The 23,267-nt window shown below is 30.5% G+C and overlaps 1 protein-coding gene across 2 annotated transcripts in view; it reads right to left on the reverse strand.

The window, feature by feature from the left end:
- LOC130903888 (heterogeneous nuclear ribonucleoprotein C) overlaps window positions 1–23,267 on the reverse strand; it is a 213,551-nt gene that overhangs the window by 153,372 nt on the left and 36,912 nt on the right. Inside the window, exons 2-3 of one of the 2 annotated variants that reach the window (XM_057816251.1) lie at window positions 22,359–22,436; window positions 18,691–18,763 (exon numbers count right to left, since the gene is read on the reverse strand). In XM_057816251.1, coding sequence (XP_057672234.1) covers window positions 18,691–18,746 — 56 coding nt within the window. In that variant the 5' untranslated portion in view covers window positions 18,747–18,763; window positions 22,359–22,436. The remainder of the gene's footprint in view (window positions 1–18,690; window positions 18,764–22,358; window positions 22,437–23,267) is intronic. The other variant, XM_057816250.1, reaches the window with a different exon arrangement.

Raw genomic sequence — 23,267 nt, forward strand, 5'->3', positions numbered from 1 at the left:
AAGCTGGAGATTGCAATTTGAACTTTAATTCGTTAATTTTGGATTTTGCAATAGCAGATGATTGAGCTGGTGCATTATCTTGATGAAAAACAACCTTTTTCTAATCCAAATACGGTCATAGTTTTTCTTTTTTCAAGATAGAAGATGAAAATTGTCCCACACGCATCCCAGAACACGTTTTTGCCTCCTTGGGAGCTGGTTCTCTCCTCCAAATCCATCGTTTTGATTGTTTTTTGAAGTTATGGACCATTGGAGGTCTCGAATTCAAGTACCACATGAATCTGCTATTCTTTTATAGTCTGTGGATTTTAAGCTCCCTAAATTTTCTCCTCCAGTTGATTCTACCCAGAATTGTCCTCTTCTTATTGCTTATCTTTTGAACACCGAGAGATTTTCTCAAGTCTTTGGAGACAGAACATGATCTAAGAGGGCTGAATCCAGTGAATAGCGTGCTGTATATTGCAATTCAAACTTTAATTTATTAATTTTGGATCTAGCAATAACGGATGATTGAGCTGGTGCATTAACTTGATGAAAAACAAGTTTTTTCTTATCCAAATACGGCCATTTTTTGCTTAAATTCTTGATAGTTTTTCCTTTTTCAATGAAAATTATCCCACACACATCCCAAAACACGTTTTTGCCTTCTTTGGAGCTGGTTCTCTCCTCCAAATACATCGTTTTGAATGTTTTTTGAGAGGTGGACGCATTGGAGGTCTTGAATTCAAAAGAGTACCACATTAATCTGCTCTTCTTTTATGGTGCTGTGGATTTTAAGCTCCCTAAATTTTTCCCTCCAGTTGATCCTCCCCAAATAGTCCTCTTCTAATTGCTTATCTTTTGACCGCCGAAAGATTTTCTCAAGTCTTTGGACGAAAATGATCTAAGAGGGCCGAATCTAGTGAATTGCGTGCTGGAGATTGCAATCCAAACTTTAATTTATTAATTTTGGATCCAGCAATAACGGATGATTGAGCTGGTGCATTAACTTGATGAAAAACAAATTTTTCTGATCCAAATACAGCCATTTTTGATTAAATTCTTGATAGTTTTTCCGTTTTCAATGAAAATTATCCCACACGCATCCCAAAACACGTTTTTGTCTTCTTTGGAGCTGGTTCTCTTATCCAAATCCAATGTTTTGATTCTTATTTCTAATTGCTTATCTTTAGAAGGTTGATGGCATCTTCTACAACGTCTGCTACCTCTTAACGAGGCTCTACGCCCTAAATTGGTTTCAGAATTTGATGAAGAAAGACTACAGAGCAGGGAAAGCCAATATATTAATGGAGATCAACTACGATTTATATTAAGTCTTGCTTGCATTGCATATAACCTCAAATAATTTGACAAACATAAGATTTAATAACAATTTGTAAAGTTCACTGACATATTTTTACCTAAAGCACTTTGATTAAGATTTCCAGACGTTCCCTAGTTTATTTTGAGTATTGTAAACAGGAAAAATTAGATTTAGAAACATGATTCTTTTTGTACTAGATTATTCCAATCAATTTCTTTGGAACGATTGATATATTTTTGAATCTAATGGATGGTTTTCTTATAGCCCCAAGAAGAGATTAAGTTTAACAAAATGATGATGAAGATGAGCCACGACATAATGGAATTTATTAGAAGGGCTAAATTACACAAATTAGATAGATTTTTAATCATATTATTTTCCCTGTTTACTTTTTAAAAATATTTAAGTTGGATAATGAAAATAATTCCAAGAAATATCATGGTTTAATTAGATTCTGTTGATTAGTTGAATATACAAAAATTTTACAGCCTTCTACAATGTTTTTACTATGAACCACCCCTGGTTATCAGTTTTATAATCAAATCACTAATAATAATACTATAAATTATAATTTTTACATATTTGAAAATAACTAAATAATTATTTTAGATATACAGTTTCAAAGTATCTAACAGGCTTTGTTCAGGTGAATTGGAAGTTGTTCCTCATACATAAAATATAATTTGGGAGCTTCCTTAAGGTAATTTTCCGAAATACACGACATAATAATCAAAGGGAAAATGAGAAAATGTAAGACAGCGTTTCGGAAGCAACAATCTTATTGCTAAAACTAAATATGCAGATTGTGACTTGAATTTCAATTGGATGCTAAGCTGATTGTGATAACGAACAACTTCTATTTAGTTTATGATCCCTGTAAGGTATATATGGAGATAATAGATGATGTACCACCCCAAATAATATTAACAGTTTTTTCATCTACTAATTTCGCGAGGTATATACGACATTTTCAATTTTTTAATGAATGCTACTTCAGTTGTAAGACAATCAACATTTTGATTGGTCATGAACGTTTTTGTTTGAACTGATGTGTGTATTTGGGAATCGATTGGTTTCTCTTGATTTTTCGGAACACTTTTGACAAAAAAACTTTGGTGTACCAATCAGAATTGACCGATCTACGTTGCTCTAAAGCAACGGACATTAATTTGCTTCGAACTGCAAATCCAACTCAAATCTCTGTGCCAGACCATGTAATATCTAATGTATGTGGAAGAAACTAATGTAGAATTCTGTCTTTTTGCAATATCAGTTCACCAAAGCGTCGATGACAGATTTTGAACGATCCTCAAGGAATTCATCCTGTCGCGAATAATCACGAATGAATACAGAAAACGGAAGACGGTGATTGGAGATGAGCAAAATGAATGTTTCGAGTATCTGTCAAACGTCAAACTTGACACTTGACACTATGATATATTGACATATTCATAGTAGCAACCCTCGTAATCAGTATGAAATCTTCAAAATTCAAATAATGATAGCGAAAAATTGTAATTTAACATGTTATCAGAGAAAAATAATATTGCGGTTATAGTAATTTTTCATATTATTACCGTAATTTCATCCACAACTCTTTGTTCGAACATAGATATAATAGCAAGTCATTAACTTGAATGTTTCCTTTGGATAATGGCTTTTTTCATATTAAATTATGATAGATGGTCTAAAAGTTACATAAATTTGTTTTTAAATTCCACACAACAATGATGGGTTGTTGCTTAATTAGTTATTTTTTGATTAATCAAAGAAAATATTTCTTTGAAATCCTACTGGATATATACACTGCCCCATAAAAAAACGTTCTTGAATACTGACAGAACTCACCAGGTATTTAATTAATACGTCAAAAATTATTTTTATTATTGTTTAAAACGTGTTTTCCAACTTTTTTTCCTTTTAATTTAATTCAACTTTAGTTTCGATTTTATCTAAGACTGCGTGCTTTATAACCAAATAAAAATGACCGAAACTTGATCCTGGTGGTTATTTCTTCACGTGTTGTATACTATAATTTTTCTATTTCACCTCAATAATTTCGTTCTATCATTATATGGTGAATATATGGATAAAATCGTTTCCTTTTTCTTATAATCACATTTAACAATATAATTTTCGCTCCAATCTCGTAATTTTTCATTTATTCACATCTTCCTTCTCTAAATTTCCACCTCTAGCCGGGATAATAGTGAAATTGGTTGTTCGAAATATCCCCGTCTCGCTACCAGGTTTCATTATACAATTTACTTGGTCTAATACCGAAAATATTCTCGAAGGCAATCGAGACTTGTAGCTTTCCACACTACCGTACCTTCATATCATTCAATCAAGTAATGTAGCTGGAAATATGGGGGTTTGTTTCAGAGTCGGAAAATTAGGTTTCGTTGCGAAAAAGAAAATTGTCTCGAGCGAGATATTTTTCAGAACCACGCGTATAATGAAACTGTAGGTAACGGCATTTGACTTTAAAATATCTGGATTCTTATGCGATCTCTTATACGAGATATAAATGCGCGACGTTGTCGGTTATCAAAAAATTTCCCTATCTATACTATTATTCATACATTATTGGAATTTTTGATAAATAAACTTTTCTACTATTAATACCAAATATAGAGACCTTACTAATCGAATACATCCAGTATAATAAACAAAATATTAAGAGAAACGTTGCTTGAAACATTACATAACATAACTTAGATTTTGGATAGCAAAAATTTGACCATTCGACCTATTTCGGTTCTTATCAAAATATGATTTGACTTTCATAACTCATTATAATATTTAATAGATCATTTACAATATGAATATGAAAATAAAAAACTGTTTTAACCTCAAAAAAATAATTTAATAATCAAAAATATATATTATTGATGAAGCTTCAATCTATTTTTCAAATACTAAGATGTCTGTCGTATGTAAACAGCATCACAATCATTAGTTTAATGAAATATTTCGATAATGCCCTATAGTAATTGAAATAATTCGATGGGAAAGTCCTTAGAAATGTTTTACATTTTAATATTTGATATGAATTGAAGTTTAAATACCTTGAATTGACTTACATTTCGTTTTTTGGTAAACCAGCAATATAAAAAAAGAATGTAATATTTATATAGAGTTTGCTTAATATTTTCGTTTACTAATTTTGCTAAAACACTTGATATGAATCCCCCCATAGCACAACCATCAATTTGTTCTAATATTTTATTCCCAAATTTGAAAAATGTACACCTTTGTATATATCTTCAAATTTTTTTATCAATATATCTTTATTAATTGTACTAGAAATATTTGTTTATAAGAAAACTATATTTAAAATAATACGAGGGGATAAATCTGGCGATAGGATGTATGAGATAACAATTCAAACTTTGATTGGTCAATTTTGGCTATTGCGATGACGTATGTATGTTTTTGCTTGATTGTTTCGTTACAATAATAATCGTCGTTGATTTTTGTTATTTTTTAATAATAATCAAACAACATTGTCTCACGTATATCCCAAAAAACCAGCACCATGACCTTACCAGTTCTCCCTTTTCAGTCCTTGATAATTCTTTTGTGGATTTTTTCCATTCTTTTACCCAAATTCACTGAAAATCTTTACTAACAATGGGTGCCTAGCAAATACTAAACAACGCTGCGTCTTTAAACTGCATAGATTGTGACTTTTCTAGTACAGCAACTACCGCCATCTCTAGTCCAGGACCGGTACTTCTTGGAACATCTTTGTATTATTTCGTTTTTGTATAAATATGTAGAGTCCAGTTGAACTTTTTTGTAAATTGTCTTATAATTTTATCATTATTATCATCCGATATAATTTATTTTAAAAATTGTGTTCGTATATTAAATAAATTCTTTCCAGTTGAATTATCTTTATCCATGGATTGTTTTTTTAATGAAAGATCACATTTTTTTCTTTGCTTTTTCAGAACTACATTTTTGTAACTGTTAACTTAGTAATTTACTCACAAAAATGATGCATAAATGTCAAATTGTACTATTTTTGATCCACATAACTTGTCATTAACCTGCGATGTATATAAAAGTAATTAAATGACTCATTAACTCAAAAATAAACTCGAAATTAGTTCCTGCTCTAGATTTTCATCGAGGAAAAACCAAAGTGGTTTAAATTACTTCAGCATCCATATTTAAAAGGAGTGTCACTCTTCAATATGACACTCAAATTGATACAATATTGAAAAAATTTATTTGTCGAAATTCCATAGACAATGTTAAAGATTGTAAATTCGGCAACCGCGCTTCACGCGTCCGGGACGTTCAATTAGGCTTTACAGCGGAGGTGGGTTTCATTGCGGTTTAATATTTTGTCATTGAAAATTTATTTTCCGTCGTAGTTTGCGGCATTTTTTCATTATTTCGAGAGGGCTGTCTTACGAGACCCCAGAGCAAATTTTTGATCTTTTAAATAACAATTTTTCGGGAAAGGGGCCGCTTTTAATCTACTTAATACTGATTTATGTGGTGGAAAATAAGGACTCATAACCTGATGATATAAATTCGGGGTAGTAATTTATTTTTTTAAGTAAAGAGATAACCTATAGGGTGGAACAATTTTTTTTAACTTCAAACTTTCACCAATACGTTATTCGCTATTCGTTAGCCTTTATCTCTACTAAATAAACTTATTATATCCATATACAGTATGATTCAATAAATAATGTCATTGTTTCACAGACAAAACCTTGAATAAATTGTATAGTATACTAGGTGTGGTTAATAAGTTAAAAATTAATAACTGTCAGATGTTTAGCCTGGAGCTGTCAGATGTCATAATTCCATCAGATACACAAAACTTTTCAATCGAATTGACCTTTGTTTGCGGTAATTGTTATTATCTAATATTAACAAAATTTGAATACCAAAATTAGTTGTAAGACATTTTTTATTATTAAACTTTCTCCAGAAAACTTACCAAAATTTCTATTATAGACATTATTTTCTTGATTATATTTTAATTGCAGCAATATTTGTATGAAAACTATCGTTATTAATACTCAATTCATCAAATATTTAAAAGTAATTTCCTCTTAATGATATTGTTTAATATTGATTTCGAGTTGGGACGTGGTTAATAATACTTTCCACGGTACTTTCAATCTCCTATTCAATGTCAAGCTATTGATAAAACTTGATAATTTACAAAATCAGTAAATACATTTCCCTCTTTATTTTCCAATCGTATATTTAATATTCTCTATGATTAAATATCAAGAAAAACAGTCAAATATACATTTGACCCACAATTTGTGTGGGGTGAGCAAAAACTTTTGAGCGGTAACTTAGATCCTTTAGAACTAATTTTTTCACTCAATTCTGATCCATGATCATCGTCCTACTTATTTCGTGGGGTCTTTTCCTCACTTCCCATGACATATTTCAGCGTTTTCAATTTGTATTTCTGACCATTTTCATTCGAGTAGATTCCTTCTGATTGGTTTACCAATTTTTTCCTGAAAATCTTCCTTATTTTTTATAGAAGCTCAAAGCTTCTATATTAATTTTTTTCTAAAAAATATTTTATTATATTTTAGTTTGTATCAATATTTGAAACTTGGTCAATCGAATGTCATTTCGATCTATTAGTGAACTGGAACTGGAAATCCATTTAATCCATTTTTTATTCTATTGGTATGAATTGCCATCAGGCTATTTGTATCTAACTCATCGTTAAATTCATAAGTATAGCTTAGTAATATAATGTTGTATATGACAGAAAATCTAATTGTATGACTTTGGCTCCCGATTCGTTTATTTTAAGAATGTATTTATACTCTAAACAATGAATCTGGAGCCCTCGAAATTCTAGAAAATAGTTAGAAAAGACAATGCAATGGATATTAACTGATTCAGTAACTTGATGGATAGACTACAGGTTTTAAAGGACTTTCTGATCTAACAGCTTAAAAATTTCCTGCAAATTATATGAAAAATTAAATTGAATGTACGAGAAATTGATTAAGAAGACTTAAGTGTTAACCAGAACTACTTATTTGAAGCAGTATCAACCATAATATAGCTGGAAGACTTGTCGACTAGTCGAATTTGGTTGATCATCAAATGAAAAGTCAAAAAAAATATGTGTGACTGATACAAGGAACTTGGGCTTAAAATCTCCTTTAAATTTTCAAATTACGACAATTGTTTAGACAGAAAATGCCCTTAATTTGTCATCATCCATTTTTTTTTTGAAAAAAAAAAGGTTATGATTATCTAAATGTTTTATTTCTACGTAAGTACTGCATATTTCTCAATTGCAGGATGTTCAAGGACTTCGAAAGTGAGTAGATGACGTTAAAATAATAATATAACTTTTTAATTTCCGAGTTTAAAAGGCGTTTAAAGCTGCGAAATTCATTTATAAGTATATTTTATAAATTATAAATCCGAATATTTCGAATTTTTGATAGATGATTACGTTTGTACATTTAATATGTTTAAAGGAATAAATAATTTTACATTATCATCTGTAGGACAGGGACGGCTTATGCCCAACGTTTAACAATCTGTAACTTTTACAGGGAAGGTTCAACTCGATGAAATTTATGGTTTAGGAGATTTGTTCGTTCGCCATAAAGAGGCATTCTGAAGAAAATTATCATAAATTGATAATATAAATATTAACAGTTTTTATTAACTGTTTTTTCAATCAAATATATTATATACACTGACAAAAATCGTTTGTTATTTCTGATGATAAATTGTGTTTGGATTTGCGAGGCGTTGTCATATTTTTCTATCTCGACATATTTTCAAAATCCCACGTTGTATATTTATTATAGATTAAAAATAACAATGTTGATATAACGTGTAGAAGCTTCGTTAAACACAGTTTACATGAATAACCGTCCACCTTAATTATTCAGAACATAAAAATCGGTTCCGTTATATTTTATAATTAATAGTGTTAATGTGAGGTCGCTGTCAAAAAAAAGGCAATTAGAATTTATTTTTATACGTGTATTTTGACTGAATTTCGAAACAAAACAAAAATCGACATCGTGAGCGAAAATATCGACTCAAGTTTTAGCTTTACGAAAAGAAAACAATGAAAAAAGATTATAACTAACAGTAAATATGATATAAGTTGAAGTTCGTCAAAATAATAATTTGTTTTAACTTATTATGAACCTATTAATATTTTATTTACTGTTTTCTGTAAATCACACCAGCGATGTGCTGATAATGAATCGGTTATCTCTTTCAACTAAAATTAGGCAACTTACAATGATGCATAGTGTCAAGTGTGTTGCATATCTAATAATAAATATGAATAAAACTAATACTGAATCTGAATTTAGCTTAATTATGACTTAAATAATTGTCTCAAATAATTTTTTTTATATATTTCGAATTTTATTTGATAATATTAGTAAATTTTCTGTTAATGTAAAATTTTTTGACATATAACGTCATCAGGTAATATTTTAGATATTGATACAAGATTTAGCGGGTATCTGACAATACAAATAATACAAAATTTGTAATAATTGCATGACAGTCAACTGTATCTGTGGAAATAAACTAGTAAATCAATAAATTTGAAGATAGTAAGCAGCCGAAGCTACACTAGAAGTGATTCTAAATCTTCCATCTCTTCTTATAGTACTAAAAACCTTGTCCCTAAATAACGACCAAACCTAGAAGATACTTCAGGATGTTTGATTTTGAGAAAAATTTTCTTTCTAAGCTATAGAAGACGAAAACACCATAAAAGAAATGAACAGAATCTAAAGCAGCACAAAACTGGAAAAGGATTGTATTAGCCCAGAACCAAATACTCTGAAAGCATGGCCCTTAAGCTCCATTATCTAAAAGTCCAAATTCGTTTGTGATTGCCGAGAAATGGATTCCAGGTCGCACCAAATTGGACACTTCAAGACGCTAGATGAAATAGAAGATTTGTGGCAGCTGCACCATTCCACATTCTCTATTTTCAACTGGAATTAAGGGATCAGCTGTGAAAACTGGGGTTTTCCTGTAGAATTAGACTAAAAATCGGGAATATCTTCTAAATTGCCAGTTTCATTAAATTTCTTCGCACTTTGAGACAATATAGAATTATGAAGAATTCTGTCAGGATATACATCATTAAATAAATCGACGGTATCTTTTACGTTTACTAAATTCTGAAATGGTTAATAAAATTTCAAATATTTCATGTTATTTTTAAACAGTAATCCATAAATGAGATTCGTGGTATTCGGATTCATTGTAAAAACTATCTTAGGTTAAATAATGGCAATAGCTTCTGTATCTGTTTGAAGTGATACGTCACTAAATATTTATTTTAACCCTACGTCTTATCCTAAACTAATTCTATAGAGAGAATATATGTCATATTCCTAAAAATGAGATGGAAACAAATCCGAATAGGAAAATTCCATTTTGAATTTTACATGTTTCATGAATAAAACACGTGTTTGTTATTTTTCCTGTTACAATAGTCAATTTCCGGTTAATCGCCTAGTTCGTGTAATCTAGTTAGAAATGGCATGTACTAGACTGTATGAATTTGAACACGTGATATTCGTATAAGGGTTAGTTTTATGCAGCGTAAACGCATTTATAAGATTTTTACGAATATTTAAAATTATATCACGTAGTACTCTAAAATAGTTTTACGTTACAGCTAAAATAAAGACTTTTGTATCTTATTTTTTACTTTTCCATCTTGGAACGAAGGAAGTTAACTACACAGGATGATGAAAACAGCCCTAATGAACTTTTATAGTGTTAAATACAAATAATTTACACCCCTTAAAAATTTTAACACAATTTCTAATATTGCGATTAAGAAAACAATTCCAAAAAAGGCCTTAAAGTTTTTTATTTTACATTGAGACGAATTTTTTCGACGTCAAGACCTTGCCTGTAGATGGAACGGTCTTTGGCTTCTTTGGAGACGAATCTCCCTTTTCAGTCCATTGTTTCCATTGTTTTTTTTTGTTTCCAATGTTTCATACTACCTCTTTGTGAATCTTCTTCAACATTTCTAGAGCCTTCGACTCATTTGGTCGGCCCCTGCGATGCTGGTTTTCGATGGTCGTACGGCCTTGGTTAAAATCTGCTACCCAATATGAGAAGTCTCATGTCGCCATTTTTAGGCCAAGCCAAGTATTTCTGGAACCATCCTAGTATGTTCATTCCAATTATATTTCATACAGGGTGCTTTAAACCTCGCCGTCAACATAAACATTTTAATTCATCTATCAGTTGTAACATCCTGTATTTTATTACATTTTCCACTGTATATGTTGGTTTATTCCTTTAATATCAACTTTCCCTTCCTATAAATCCAACTAAATTCAAGATATTCCATTATGTTAATTGTTGTTAATTATTTTATCGTCAATCTAAAGTTTAAAACACCCTGTATGGAATATTAATGAGTTGAACATGTAAAATAAAAAAGTCGACGTTGCCACAACGTTGTATTTGTACAAAACATCATCGTAAACCAACAATTTTATAATTCGTGTAACTTATAATACTTGAAATCAAAACTTTTCGCTCAACATCCTGTGTATATCAAAAAAACGATCGAAATACGCATGTCCACTTAAGGAACACGTTGTAAAACCGTAGTAAATCTCCCCCAAGGTGTAACGCTATTCAATACCGGAAGACTTGATTAGAAGGTACACGATACGGGTGACATTATACACATCGAGATACAAGTGGAGCCATGTATGTACCCCCACCGTAAATTGCCTAGTGTCAATCACCAATGAATGATATAATTAGAACACAATCAATCATCAAGTAGCTCTCGCAATTATGGACGTGCTGTTTTGATCAATTACCAGCTACTGCTATTAAAAATAACTAATAGTTTGACATTATGTTAGTTAAACTTTTAACGAGTCTTAACTATATAAGAATAATTAGGTTATTTATTAAATTATGTCAAATCGTGAACAAAAAAAAATAGAAAGACGCTTTTAGAAATAGAATATAAAAATATAAAAGTACATAGAATATTAAATCCATGAAGAATGAGGAAATTGTGTGAAAATTGTGTCAACTGTCATCAGTTAAATGTCACTTGTATAATATGTCAGCAGTCATCTGTCATACGCTCTTCAATACTAAAAAAGTATATTACAAAACACGACGAAAATAAACCAGAGCCATTGCACTGGTACCTGTGTGCAAATAAGGGTTTTAGTGCCCCTTAAGGGATTTTGGATAAGGTTTTTTTGAAGGTAGGTGAGTAGGTGATTGAAATTGAAATTTATTTGAAATATCGAAATATATTGAAATAATTTTCAACTTTCAAAGCTACGAATACAGGTAATATCAGAAAAATTCTTAGTGAAATGTTTATATTTGAATTAAAGATTAAAAACTTGCCATGGGTAATGAAAGCTTTCGATTTCTTTTATATAATCTTCAATTATCTAATTTTACGTCTCCAAATATCTTCTGCAATCTTCTATTCTATTTCTATTTCCACTCGATTCTTCATTTTCTTCTTCATTGTTTAAGTTTATGATGAATAGACCTGGTGATCATACAATTATTTCATACGCTCTGATTTTGATTAACCAAAAAAGATTTTTTGCTCTTGGTATTTTCATAGTCGTTTTTTCAGTTATAAAATCAACGAATAGAAGATATTGTCGTAGGTTTAGTCTATTAATGCTGCTCTGTATCATTTTAAACGTTAATATGTAGTAGCTCTGTTCTGAAAGCTTCTTGGTATTCTCTTCTATAATGTTCGTATATGGTCTCATTTCCTTCTCCATAAATTAGACACAGATAGTTCACATTTTCTATTTTATGCTACAATCTGTTTATCAACCATATTTTATAATTGCTGTTTGTATTTAATGTAATTATTTTCTTCTACTGTTCGAGTTTCTTCTTTATCGATTTGATCTCCATCTTTCCAGCTCATCTTTTGTATCTTCTTCTCTACAATGATTTTAGTTAGAGAAACGTTTTGTATTGACCTTTTGCTAGTTATTTTATCGGTTGATCTTCATATTTTTCATTATACAATATACATATATGGAACGCCATATCACTACAAATTACATTGTGATTGCTTTTGTAGCGATTTTTCCCTGGAATTTCGTGAGCATCAAAGCACCAACCGTGGACTGCAGTTATCAGTATTGCTCAAAGCGAACTAATTACTTGGGAAAACAAATAGTCGGCGTTTCCCTTTTATTTAGTCAACATAATTTGATAATGTGCAAGCTAGTCATTAAAGAAAATTGAGATCGAAGAGAAATTTGATAAAATCAACGTGAAATATAATACAAATATAAATCCATTCATATTCAGATCTTATTGCCATTTTTCTAAACTATTTCATCCATTTTCTTCATCTCTGTACTATGTAGTTAAATATCTAAACTACCAATTCCTTCTTCTGTTTTCCTCTGGTGTGTTCTCGTTAAACTCGTTGTTTTTATTTTTATATTTCAATTCAATTAATATGCTATATGTTATTTTTTTTTGTGGATTTGAAGCTGAAGAAATTACTGTCTATATAGTTTTTGAACCATAACGTATTATATCAGTTAGTACCAATCATAAAACTTTCAAGAGCTTCGATTTATCTTTCGAATTTCCAGATGATCTGCACCAAAAGTACTGGTGGTAAAAAATATATACAGGAAGAACCCAATATCTCACATTTTATAGTAGGGTATTTTTGATCCAAAAAAATTTGAAACGTATATGGAATATTCTAAAAGACAATACTTTTACAGACCAACGACCATGATGTTGGATTTTCTGCATTCGAAGCGAATTCGTTTCGTACTATTAATCAATATTATGGCGATTTATTTTACAATTATTTTGGAACTTAGTCTCATCAGTGCACAATATTCGTGAAAATATTTCAGGATTGTCGTGCCAAAGTTAGAACTTTCTATACAAAATAAATTTTTAATTTCCGTTTGAGTGAAACAACCTTATAGACGTTTAAAGAAAAATTCTCCCACTTTTTAACATATATCCGAACAGAAAAAGATATTGACATACGTTTTTTGTAATTTTAGTTTAATTTTTAAATATTTAATCAAAATTTTATGTTTTTATTTAAAATTGTTAAGAGTAATCACGATATTTGAAATATAAGAAACATCGCCCTCTAGCTTTCACGTTGTTAATTTAATTGCTTTTAATTTATATGTTTTGTATTGATAGGTAAAAGCATTTTCGAACAACATTAAATTTATGAAAATCGGTTGAGTAAAACCGAACTTACAAGCATTTTTTTCAGAACATGTTTCCCACTCTCCCCCATCTCTTATTTGGAGATATATACTAAACCTCGTGAAACAAAAAAAGCGCAGAATTTGTAGAAGAATCGATTATAAAACATAAAATGACACTTAATTGAGTGAATTTTAAAAAATTTTGAATTTTATTTCATATTTTCAAATACGTTCTCTATTGGGGGATCTAAATTTTTGAAAATAAGGTGCGGTCGTTTTTATTTACCTACCCTGTACATCAAGAACAGAACCATGCAGTTTTATGGTATTTTGAACGATTCAAATAAACAAATTAGGATTTCTGGTGAAGTTAAGTAAAATCGAACTTACAAGCATTTTTTTCAGAACATGTTTCCCACTCTCCCCCATCTCTTATTTGGAGATATATACTAAGCCTTGTGAAACAAAAAATGCACAGAATTTGTAGAAGAATCGATTATAGTACATAAAATGACACTTAATTAAGTGAATTATAAAAAATTTTGAGTTTTGAAAATAAGGTATCTCGTATATCAAGAACTGAACCATGCAGTTTTATAGTATTTTGCATGATTCAAATATTCACGTTTTGTTGCATAGAAAGAAGTGTATTAATATGAACTTCTGAATCAGTGAAAAAGAAAGTTCTATATACGTTTTTTTTTTCTCTCAACGCCCGGACTGAATTGGCCCTATCTATCTCGCAATTACCGACTCTTGGAATGGTATTAAATTCCACCGAATCAATTTAAACAAAAGGCTATCGAGGACGTCGACTTTTTCGACTTTTATCATTGTTCGAACAGGATATCTCCAGTATTCCAATTCGAACTCTGATATTTAAAAATCGAGATTATTATAGCCATTCATCACGGATATCGCGCTGGTAGGGAGTATTTTTTTCTTGTAATTTGTTTTAATACCGATTAAGAGTGTCGGGGAACTTTTTTTTATCCAGATCAATGATTTTTAATTTCGAATATTGCCGAGATATTAATTTTTCGACTTATCCGATATTGGATCACACAGATAACTGATAAATAATGACGGATCGTTAATTTTGCACCTTCTGGTACACCATAAATAACGCTAGCTCATTTTTACATAACGATTAAGTTTAATATCTCCTTGTATATTCCAAATATGTGGATTTCTCCCACAACAACTCAATTCCTTTGAGGTCAATTGACTGTGGTGGCCAAATTATTATTTTTGGTGTATTCTAACTTTCGAATTATTTTAAAAACTCTTTACACAGCTTCAAGGAATTCTTGGGAACTTTTTTATGTTAAAGGATAGATTTCTGCTTGTCAAGGGCTGGTCAGAATGTACTACATTTTCCTCTAATATATTCTATAGCCTTCTTTCTTTCGAATCCCTTCAACTATCACCATGTCTGGTCGTCTTTAGTCCAAAACATGCCCAAACCATCACTAAGCCTGCGCAACTTCTTAATTTTATCACTACAATCCTTCCAAAAGCTCCAGTTTCACTTGATATCATTTTCAAAACTTCCAAGGTATTTGGTCCAAAAAGTTTGTTCTTAAGTCTCAGTTAAACATCTCAAATTTTCACTCAACACTTTATTAAATTGTCTCCAACTCTGCATATCAATTTTTGGATTCTTTAGCTAACTGAAACTTCTTAATTTTATCACTACAATCCTTCCAAAAGCACCAGTTTCAATTGATCTCATTTTCAAAACTTCCAAGGTATTTGGTCCAAAAAGTTTGTTCTTAAGTCTCAGTTAAACATCTCAAATTTTCATTCAACACTTTATTGAATTGTCCCCAACTCTGCATATCAATTTTTGGATTCCTTAGCCAACTGAAACTTCTTAATTTTATCACTACAATCCTTCCAAAAGCACCAGTTTCAATTGATCTCATTTTCAAAACTTCCAAGGTATTTGGTCCAAAAAGTTTGTTCTTAAGTCTCAGTTAAACATCTCAAATTTTCATTCAACACTTTATTGAATTGTCCCCAACTCTGCATATCAATTTTTGGATTCCTTAGCCAACTGAAACTTCTTAATTTTATCACTACAATCCTTCCAAAAGCACCAGTTTCAATTGATCTCATTTTCAAAACTTCCAAGGTATTTGGTCCAAAAAGTTTGTTCTTAAGTCTCAGTTAAACATCTCAAATTTTCACTCAACACTTTATTGAATTGTCCCCAACTCTGCATATCAATTTTTGGATTCCTTAGCCAACTGAAACTTCTTAATTTTATCACTACAATCCTTCCAAAAGCACCAGTTTCAATTGATCTCATTTTCAAAACTTCCAAGGTATTTGGTCCAAAAAGTTTGTTCTTAAGTCTCAGTTAAACATCTCAAATTTTCACTCAACACTTTATTGAATTGTCCCCAACTCTGCATATCAATTTTTGGATTCTTTAGCTAACTGAAACTTCTTAATTTTATCACTACAATCCTTCCAAAAGCACCAGTTTCACTTGATCTCATTTTCAAAACTTCCAAGGTATTTGGTCCAAAAAGTTTGTTCTTAAGTCTCAGTTAAACATCTCAAATTTTCACTCAACACTTTATTAAATTGTCTCCAACTCTGCATATCAATTTTTGGATTCTTTAGCTAACTGAAACTTCTTAATTTTATCACTACAATCCTTCCAAAAGCACCAGTTTCAATTGATCTCATTTTCAAAACTTCCAAGGTATTTGGTCCAAAAAGTTTGTTCTTAAGTCTCAGTTAAACATCTCAAATTTTCATTCAACACTTTATTGAATTGTCCCCAACTCTGCATATCAATTTTTGGATTCCTTAGCCAACTGAAACTTCTTAATTTTATCACTACAATCCTTCCAAAAGCACCAGTTTCAATTGATCTCATTTTCAAAACTTCCAAGGTATTTGGTCCAAAAAGTTTGTTCTTAAGTCTCAGTTAAACATCTCAAATTTTCATTCAACACTTTATTGAATTGTCCCCAACTCTGCATATCAATTTTTGGATTCCTTAGCCAACTGAAACTTCTTAATTTTATCACTACAATCCTTCCAAAAGCACCAGTTTCAATTGATCTCATTTTCAAAACTTCCAAGGTATTTGGTCCAAAAAGTTTGTTCTTAAGTCTCAGTTAAACATCTCAAATTTTCACTCAACACTTTATTGAATTGTCCCCAACTCTGCATATCAATTTTTGGATTCCTTAGCCAACTGAAACTTCTTAATTTTATCACTACAATCCTTCCAAAAGCACCAGTTTCAATTGATCTCATTTTCAAAACTTCCAAGGTATTTGGTCCAAAAAGTTTGTTCTTAAGTCTCAGTTAAACATCTCAAATTTTCACTCAACACTTTATTGAATTGTCCCCAACTCTGCATATCAATTTTTGGATTCTTTAGCTAACTGAAACTTCTTAATTTTATCACTACAATCCTTCCAAAAGCACCAGTTTCACTTGATCTCATTTTCAAAACTTCCAAGGTATTTGGTCCAAAAAGTTTGTTCTTAAGTCTCAGTTAAACATCTCAAATTTTCACTCAACACTTTATTAAATTGTCTCCAACTCTGCATATCAATTTTTGGATTCTTTAGCTAACTGAAACTTCTTAATTTTATCACTACAATCCTTCCAAAAGCACCAGTTTCAATTGATCTCATTTTCAAAACTTCCAAGGTATTTGGTCCAAAAAGTTTGTTCTTAAGTCTCAGTTAAACATCTCAAATTTTCATTCAACACTTTATTGAATTGTCCCCAACTCTGCATATCAATTTTTGGATTCCTTAGCCAACTGAAACTTCTTAATTTTATCACTACAATCCTTCCAAAAGCACCAGTTTCACTTGATCTCATTTTCAAAACTTCCAAGGTATTTGGTCCAAAAAGTTTGTTCTTAAGTCTCAGTTAAACATCTCAAATTTTCACTCAACACTTTATTGAATTGTCCCCAACTCTGCATATCAATTTTTGGATTCCTTAGCCAACTGAAACTTCTTAATTTTATCACTACAATCCTTCCAAAAGCACCAGTTTCAATTGATCTCATTTTCAAAACTTCCAAGGTATTTGGTCCAAAAAGTTTGTTCTTAAGTCTCAGTTAAACATCTCAAATTTTCACTCAACACTTTATTGAATTGTCCCCAGCTCTGCATATCAATTTTTGGATTCTTTAGCTAACTGAAACTTCTTAATTTTATCACTACAATCCTTCCAAAAGCACCAGTTTCACTTGATCTCATTTTCAAAACTTCCAAGGTATTTGGTCCAAAAAGTTTGTTCTTAAGTCTCAGTTAAACATCTCAAATTTTCATTCAACACTTTATTGAATTGTCCCCAACTCTGCATATCAATTTTTGGATTCCTTAGCCAACTGAAACTTCTTAATTTTATCACTACAATCCTTCCAAAAGCACCAGTTTCACTTGATCTCATTTTCAAAACTTCCAAGGTATTTGGTCCAAAAAGTTTGTTCTTAAGTCTCAGTTAAACATCTCAAATTTTCATTCAACACTTTATTGAATTGTCCCCAACTCTGCATATCAATTTTTGGATTCTTTAGCCAACTGAAACTTCTTAATTTTATCACTACAATCCTTCCAAAAGCACCAGTTTCAATTGATCTCATTTTCAAAACTTCCAAGGTATTTGGTCCAAAAAGTTTGTTCTTAAGTCTCAGTTAAACATCTCAAATTTTCACTCAACACTTTATTAAATTGTCCCCAACTCTGCATATCAATTTTTGGATTCCTTAGCCAACTGAAACTTTTCAATTTTATCACTACAATCTTTCCAAAAGCTCCAGTTCCATTAGATCTCATTTGGTCCAAAAAGTTTGTTCTTAAGTCTCAGTTAAACATCTCAAATTTTCACTAAACACTTTATTAAAGTGTCTCCAACTTTTCAAATCAATTTTTGGATTCTTTAGCCAACTGAAATTTTATCACTACCTTCCAAAAACTTCAGCGCCAAAGCTCCTGATGGTTATAGGGTGGGCAAAACTGTTTGATGGGTAGTGTATATCTTTAATTTACAGGGTGAATTAATCAAATAGTTTAGTTTTCTTTGGTTGGATGAGATAAAGCAATTTGCTAACAAATCCTTCAACCAATTTTTTTATGGTTATTCAAAAATTATCATAAAATGATCACTTACTTTTGATTGGCCTTTTTTGGGGCTGCAGATATTTTGTTAAGTTCCAGAATATCCATCCATGTGATTCTCAAATCTGCAACAAACAACAGCTAGTTAAAGATGGTGTTTTCTTGTGAGAATATATTATTTATTCGAGTTCTTCGTGCCTTTATTAAAGTTTATACTAAAGACAATAAATCAATATGTGCTAAAACAATGGATTAATTTTCTTGTAGACCCCAGGACACTCTATGGAAATCCATTGATGATTCTATTTTCGAATTAGGTCTATCTATAGCTGGAGCTATATATTCTGGCGTGAATTCGACCTTTGTGGCTATACCGCACTTTTATTGCCCTTTGTTATCGAAGATAATTCCTTTATAATGCAAAATTTCTGAACAACTTTGAATATAATGAAGTTATAAACATATGGAGTTGTTTGAAGTTCTTACTTAATAGAGTTTCTCTGGAGTTGGATATGGAAGAGGGAACTAAAAACATATTATACAGAAAATGTGAATGAATGTGATTTGGTTTTTTGAAAAAAAATACCCTCGTTAACATCGAGAGAAAGCGCAAGGGTTTTCTTAATAGAAAATTATGAAAATATTTAGCAAACTGCCAATTTTCTTGCAGAAAATGTTATAGAAATATATGGATAATAGATTTTTCTATAAAATTACCTTTTGAATTAATATCTAGAAAAAAATGGAAAAGTATTAGAATAAAACTAAGAAAAATGTTTTGAGAATTGAAATTTATTCATTTGAAAAATTTTTATTACGAAAAACTTTTTGTTCATTTGAACTGGAATCAGGAAAAAATTCATTGTGAAAAACCTAAAAATGTTACAAAATAGAAACTTGAATAAATGATTGTTTTAAATTGAAATTTGAACAAAATATGGATATGACGTTCAAAAAATATGAAAATTTCAAACTACGCGACTCTTTCAATGAAAAATATGTTATGAGAGTGTTTTAAAAACTAAGAAAAGTTGATTTTGGAAAGAAATACCCCCTTGGAATTAAAAAATCCCAACAAATGTTTCGAAAATATCGGGAAAATAGGGAAAATTTGATAAATTAATCCCTTTTATCGAGATTTCCAAGAAAAACTCTCTAAAATTGAAACATTAGGAAAATCGCTTCAATTCGAATGGAATTTGAAGAAAAAATATGTTCAATGATTTTTTCCTTATACAAAAACAATGTTTTCATAGAATTTATATTCAATAGTGCCCTTATTTCAGATTACAGATTTTTTTAATGAGCATAAGTCATAACTTGATTAAATTTGAAGCCTTGTATTTCCAAACCCATGACTTCAAGCATATTTTTAATTTTTTTCCTCATACAAATAACTTTTAGAAATAATTGTCTAAAATTTGAGCTCAATATTTTGAATATTTCAACCTAATTCAATATTTGAAACGAGCATTAGTTTTAAATTGAAACCTGAGCAACTTTGAAGCTTTATATCTCTAAAACGATTACTCTAAGCAACTTTTTAATTAATTTTCTCACATAAATACCTCTTAAAAACATCAATTTGAAATTTGAACTCAATATTACAATTGTTTGAGCCTAATTCATTATTTGAAACGAGCATTAGTTTTAAATTGAAACCTGAGCAACTTTGCTCAGCTTTATATCTCCAAAACCATGATCTCAAGCAACTTGTCAATTTTTTCCTTATACAAATAACTTTTAAGAATAATTATCTTAAATTTGAGCCCAATATTTCAATTATTTCAACCTAATTTATTATTTGTGAAAACTTGTGCAACTTTGAAGCCTTATATCTCTAAAACAATTACTCCAAGCATATTTTTGATTTCTTTCCTTATGTATATTTCTCTTAACAAGATCAATTTGAAATTTGAACTCAATATTACAATTATTTACTTTTTGAAACGAGCGTATGTTTTAAATTGAAATTTGAGCAACTTTGAAGCCTTATATTTCAAAAATCATGACTCGAAGCAACATCCTGATCATTCTTCTCATGAAAAGGTCCTTTAAGAACACATTCTTGTAATTTAAGCGTAAAGCTTTTACTTGTATGACTACCAGTAGAACAAAAAGTGACTTAGAATGATCTAAATATTCTCGATTCTGCTTATAAAAAAATTCCTATTTCAATTAGTCTGCTATTCACTGTATATTTGAATCATGAATCGTAATAATTGCATACATTTGAATCCATTTTTTGTCGGTTGCATCGGAATATTGTGCATGTGCGAAATAATACCAACTGATAAAAATTCCTCATCCACCCTATAAGAAATATTGCGATGGCGTTAATAAATTAGGGTTAAAGTGCTAACAAGACGAAAAAAGGGATTTTTTAATAAGACACGCAACAATATGTTAATAAATCGACTCGAATTTCCATACCTATTACTCCGGTAAGACAGCCATCAAAAATTTACAATTCAAATTACAATTGAAATTAATAAAATGAGTCTAAGACCATTTGTCTTGTAGAATAAAGACACGGGAATTGTTTGAAACCGAAATGAAATATTGACCAGTTTTTTTAGAAATACAAACAATCTAGAATATTCTACGAAAGCTAATACACTCAATTTCTTATAAGTTTTTAACCAAATCGAATGAAGAAGAATTTTCTCGAGAATATCATTGAAGAATATCTTGCTAGTTGGCTACGTTTGATTCGAAGAAACTCCAAGAAGTTGTTGCAAGACTTTGAATCAAATCCCCGTCGAATGATTAACAATTTATACTGTACATAATCACAAAACCGAAATTTTCCTGTCTCCCAGTGAAAAACTAAGAAACGCGTTTTCAGCAAGAAGAAATCAAAAAAGATTTTCAAATGTAAAAGTTACAGATTTAAATCCAATTAAAATATTTGATTGAAGAAAATAATTATTGTTTACCTTTATTTCAATTTCTAATACAACCTAACCTAACTTTACGAAAATAATTAAATTCTCATTTTATGTATTGACTTTTCGTGAAAGTAATAATGAAAATGTCATTATTAGAAAAGCGATAGACGAGAAAGTTTTTATATATATCAAATTTTTCAAAAAATCCCTGAGAATAACATAAATAAATATTTTCATTTCTCAACTATTTACTATGTTTTTGAACATTATTAAATGAAACTAGGAAAGTTTTAACCTAGTTTTTGAACTGCCTAGGATATTAATAATCCTTCATGGATGAAAATATCCACTTCACTTAATGACCCCAATAATTTCACCAAGAATTTAATGAATTCAATCACTTTTTGTCATGATCCGTTTCCAAATCTTAATAATTCTTCACGCCTGTATAATTAATGACACAGATATTCATTTGGTATCAATAAGATCACATTAAATATGTTTTAGAATCTATAGGAATGAACATTAAATCAATTACCACTTTAATAAACATTTCGTTTCAAAGTGGCTCTTTTCCAAATTGCCTAAAATCAGTTTCCGCTCGTTTTTTGCATTATAATTCTGTTTCTTCATTTTCGTCGTCTTCCATTTCATTTTCTTCGTCTGCACTTACTCTAACAGAATAATTTTGAATATTTGTGTATAATTATTGCCTGCAAACTGCAGTGGATTTTATTTAAGCTACGTTGGCCAAGCAAATGTGTCTTCAAAAAATTCCACGGGATTATGGAAGACGACGTAGATGTCTGCAAATTTGTTTACTATGTACCTGGTAACACCTCAGTAATCTCGAAAGCCTCCAGGATATATATTCTTGATAAATTTCATAAAGAATGTCCACGAGATTCTAGAAGACGAAGTAGATGTCTGTCAATTTGTTTACTATGTACCTGGTAGCACCAGATACCTCGCAGCATATGTCTGTCGACCTCAGAAATCTGCAAAGCCTCCAGGATGTATATATTTGATCAACTTTATAACAAATTTCGACGGGATTCTACAAATCGATGCACTTTATTGCATCTTGATCTGTCGTCGTACTGTCCAAGGTTTTGCCCCTTTTAGTGCTTATTTTCCATTCGCTTTAAACCTTTCGGTGGCGCTTGTTGATTAATTGCTGCACAGTTCTGTACCTTAAAGGGATAACTAGCTGTTAATTCATCATATTTTTAATCTAAAATAGACATTGTAAACGAATTACATGAATTGGCTAATGAAAATATCAATTTTCAAAGTTATACGCGTGGTAATTGATACAAATATATCAACTGGGGGGGTGAGTACTTCGCATTTAATCCTTATAAAGCAACATGTTTAATTACATTCTCGAAACAAAACGCGAAGGGTTTGTAAGACAAAAGCGACACATTATATAGGCAGCGAAAACAAAACATGCCGACAGCTATCTATGAGGAGGCGAAGGAAACAGGCTTGTCATAACTTACCGTTTATATACATTCATTGCAAGTGTTTTGAAATATTTCATCGAGTTTCAAGAACGTGACCTACGAGGACTCGAAATAATATAGTCGTGGTGTTAAGAGATCTCGATTTTAGAATTTAATTTACATATAACTTCAGAGGGAAACTTGAAATATGTTTCACTGGATTACTCTGGACTATTCTATTTAAATTACACTGTTTATATCAAATTTAAACCTACATGGTGTACCACGAC

Source organism: Diorhabda carinulata, chromosome 2, assembly GCF_026250575.1.
Source record: "Diorhabda carinulata isolate Delta chromosome 2, icDioCari1.1, whole genome shotgun sequence".
Classification (NCBI taxonomy): domain Eukaryota; kingdom Metazoa; phylum Arthropoda; class Insecta; order Coleoptera; family Chrysomelidae; genus Diorhabda; species Diorhabda carinulata.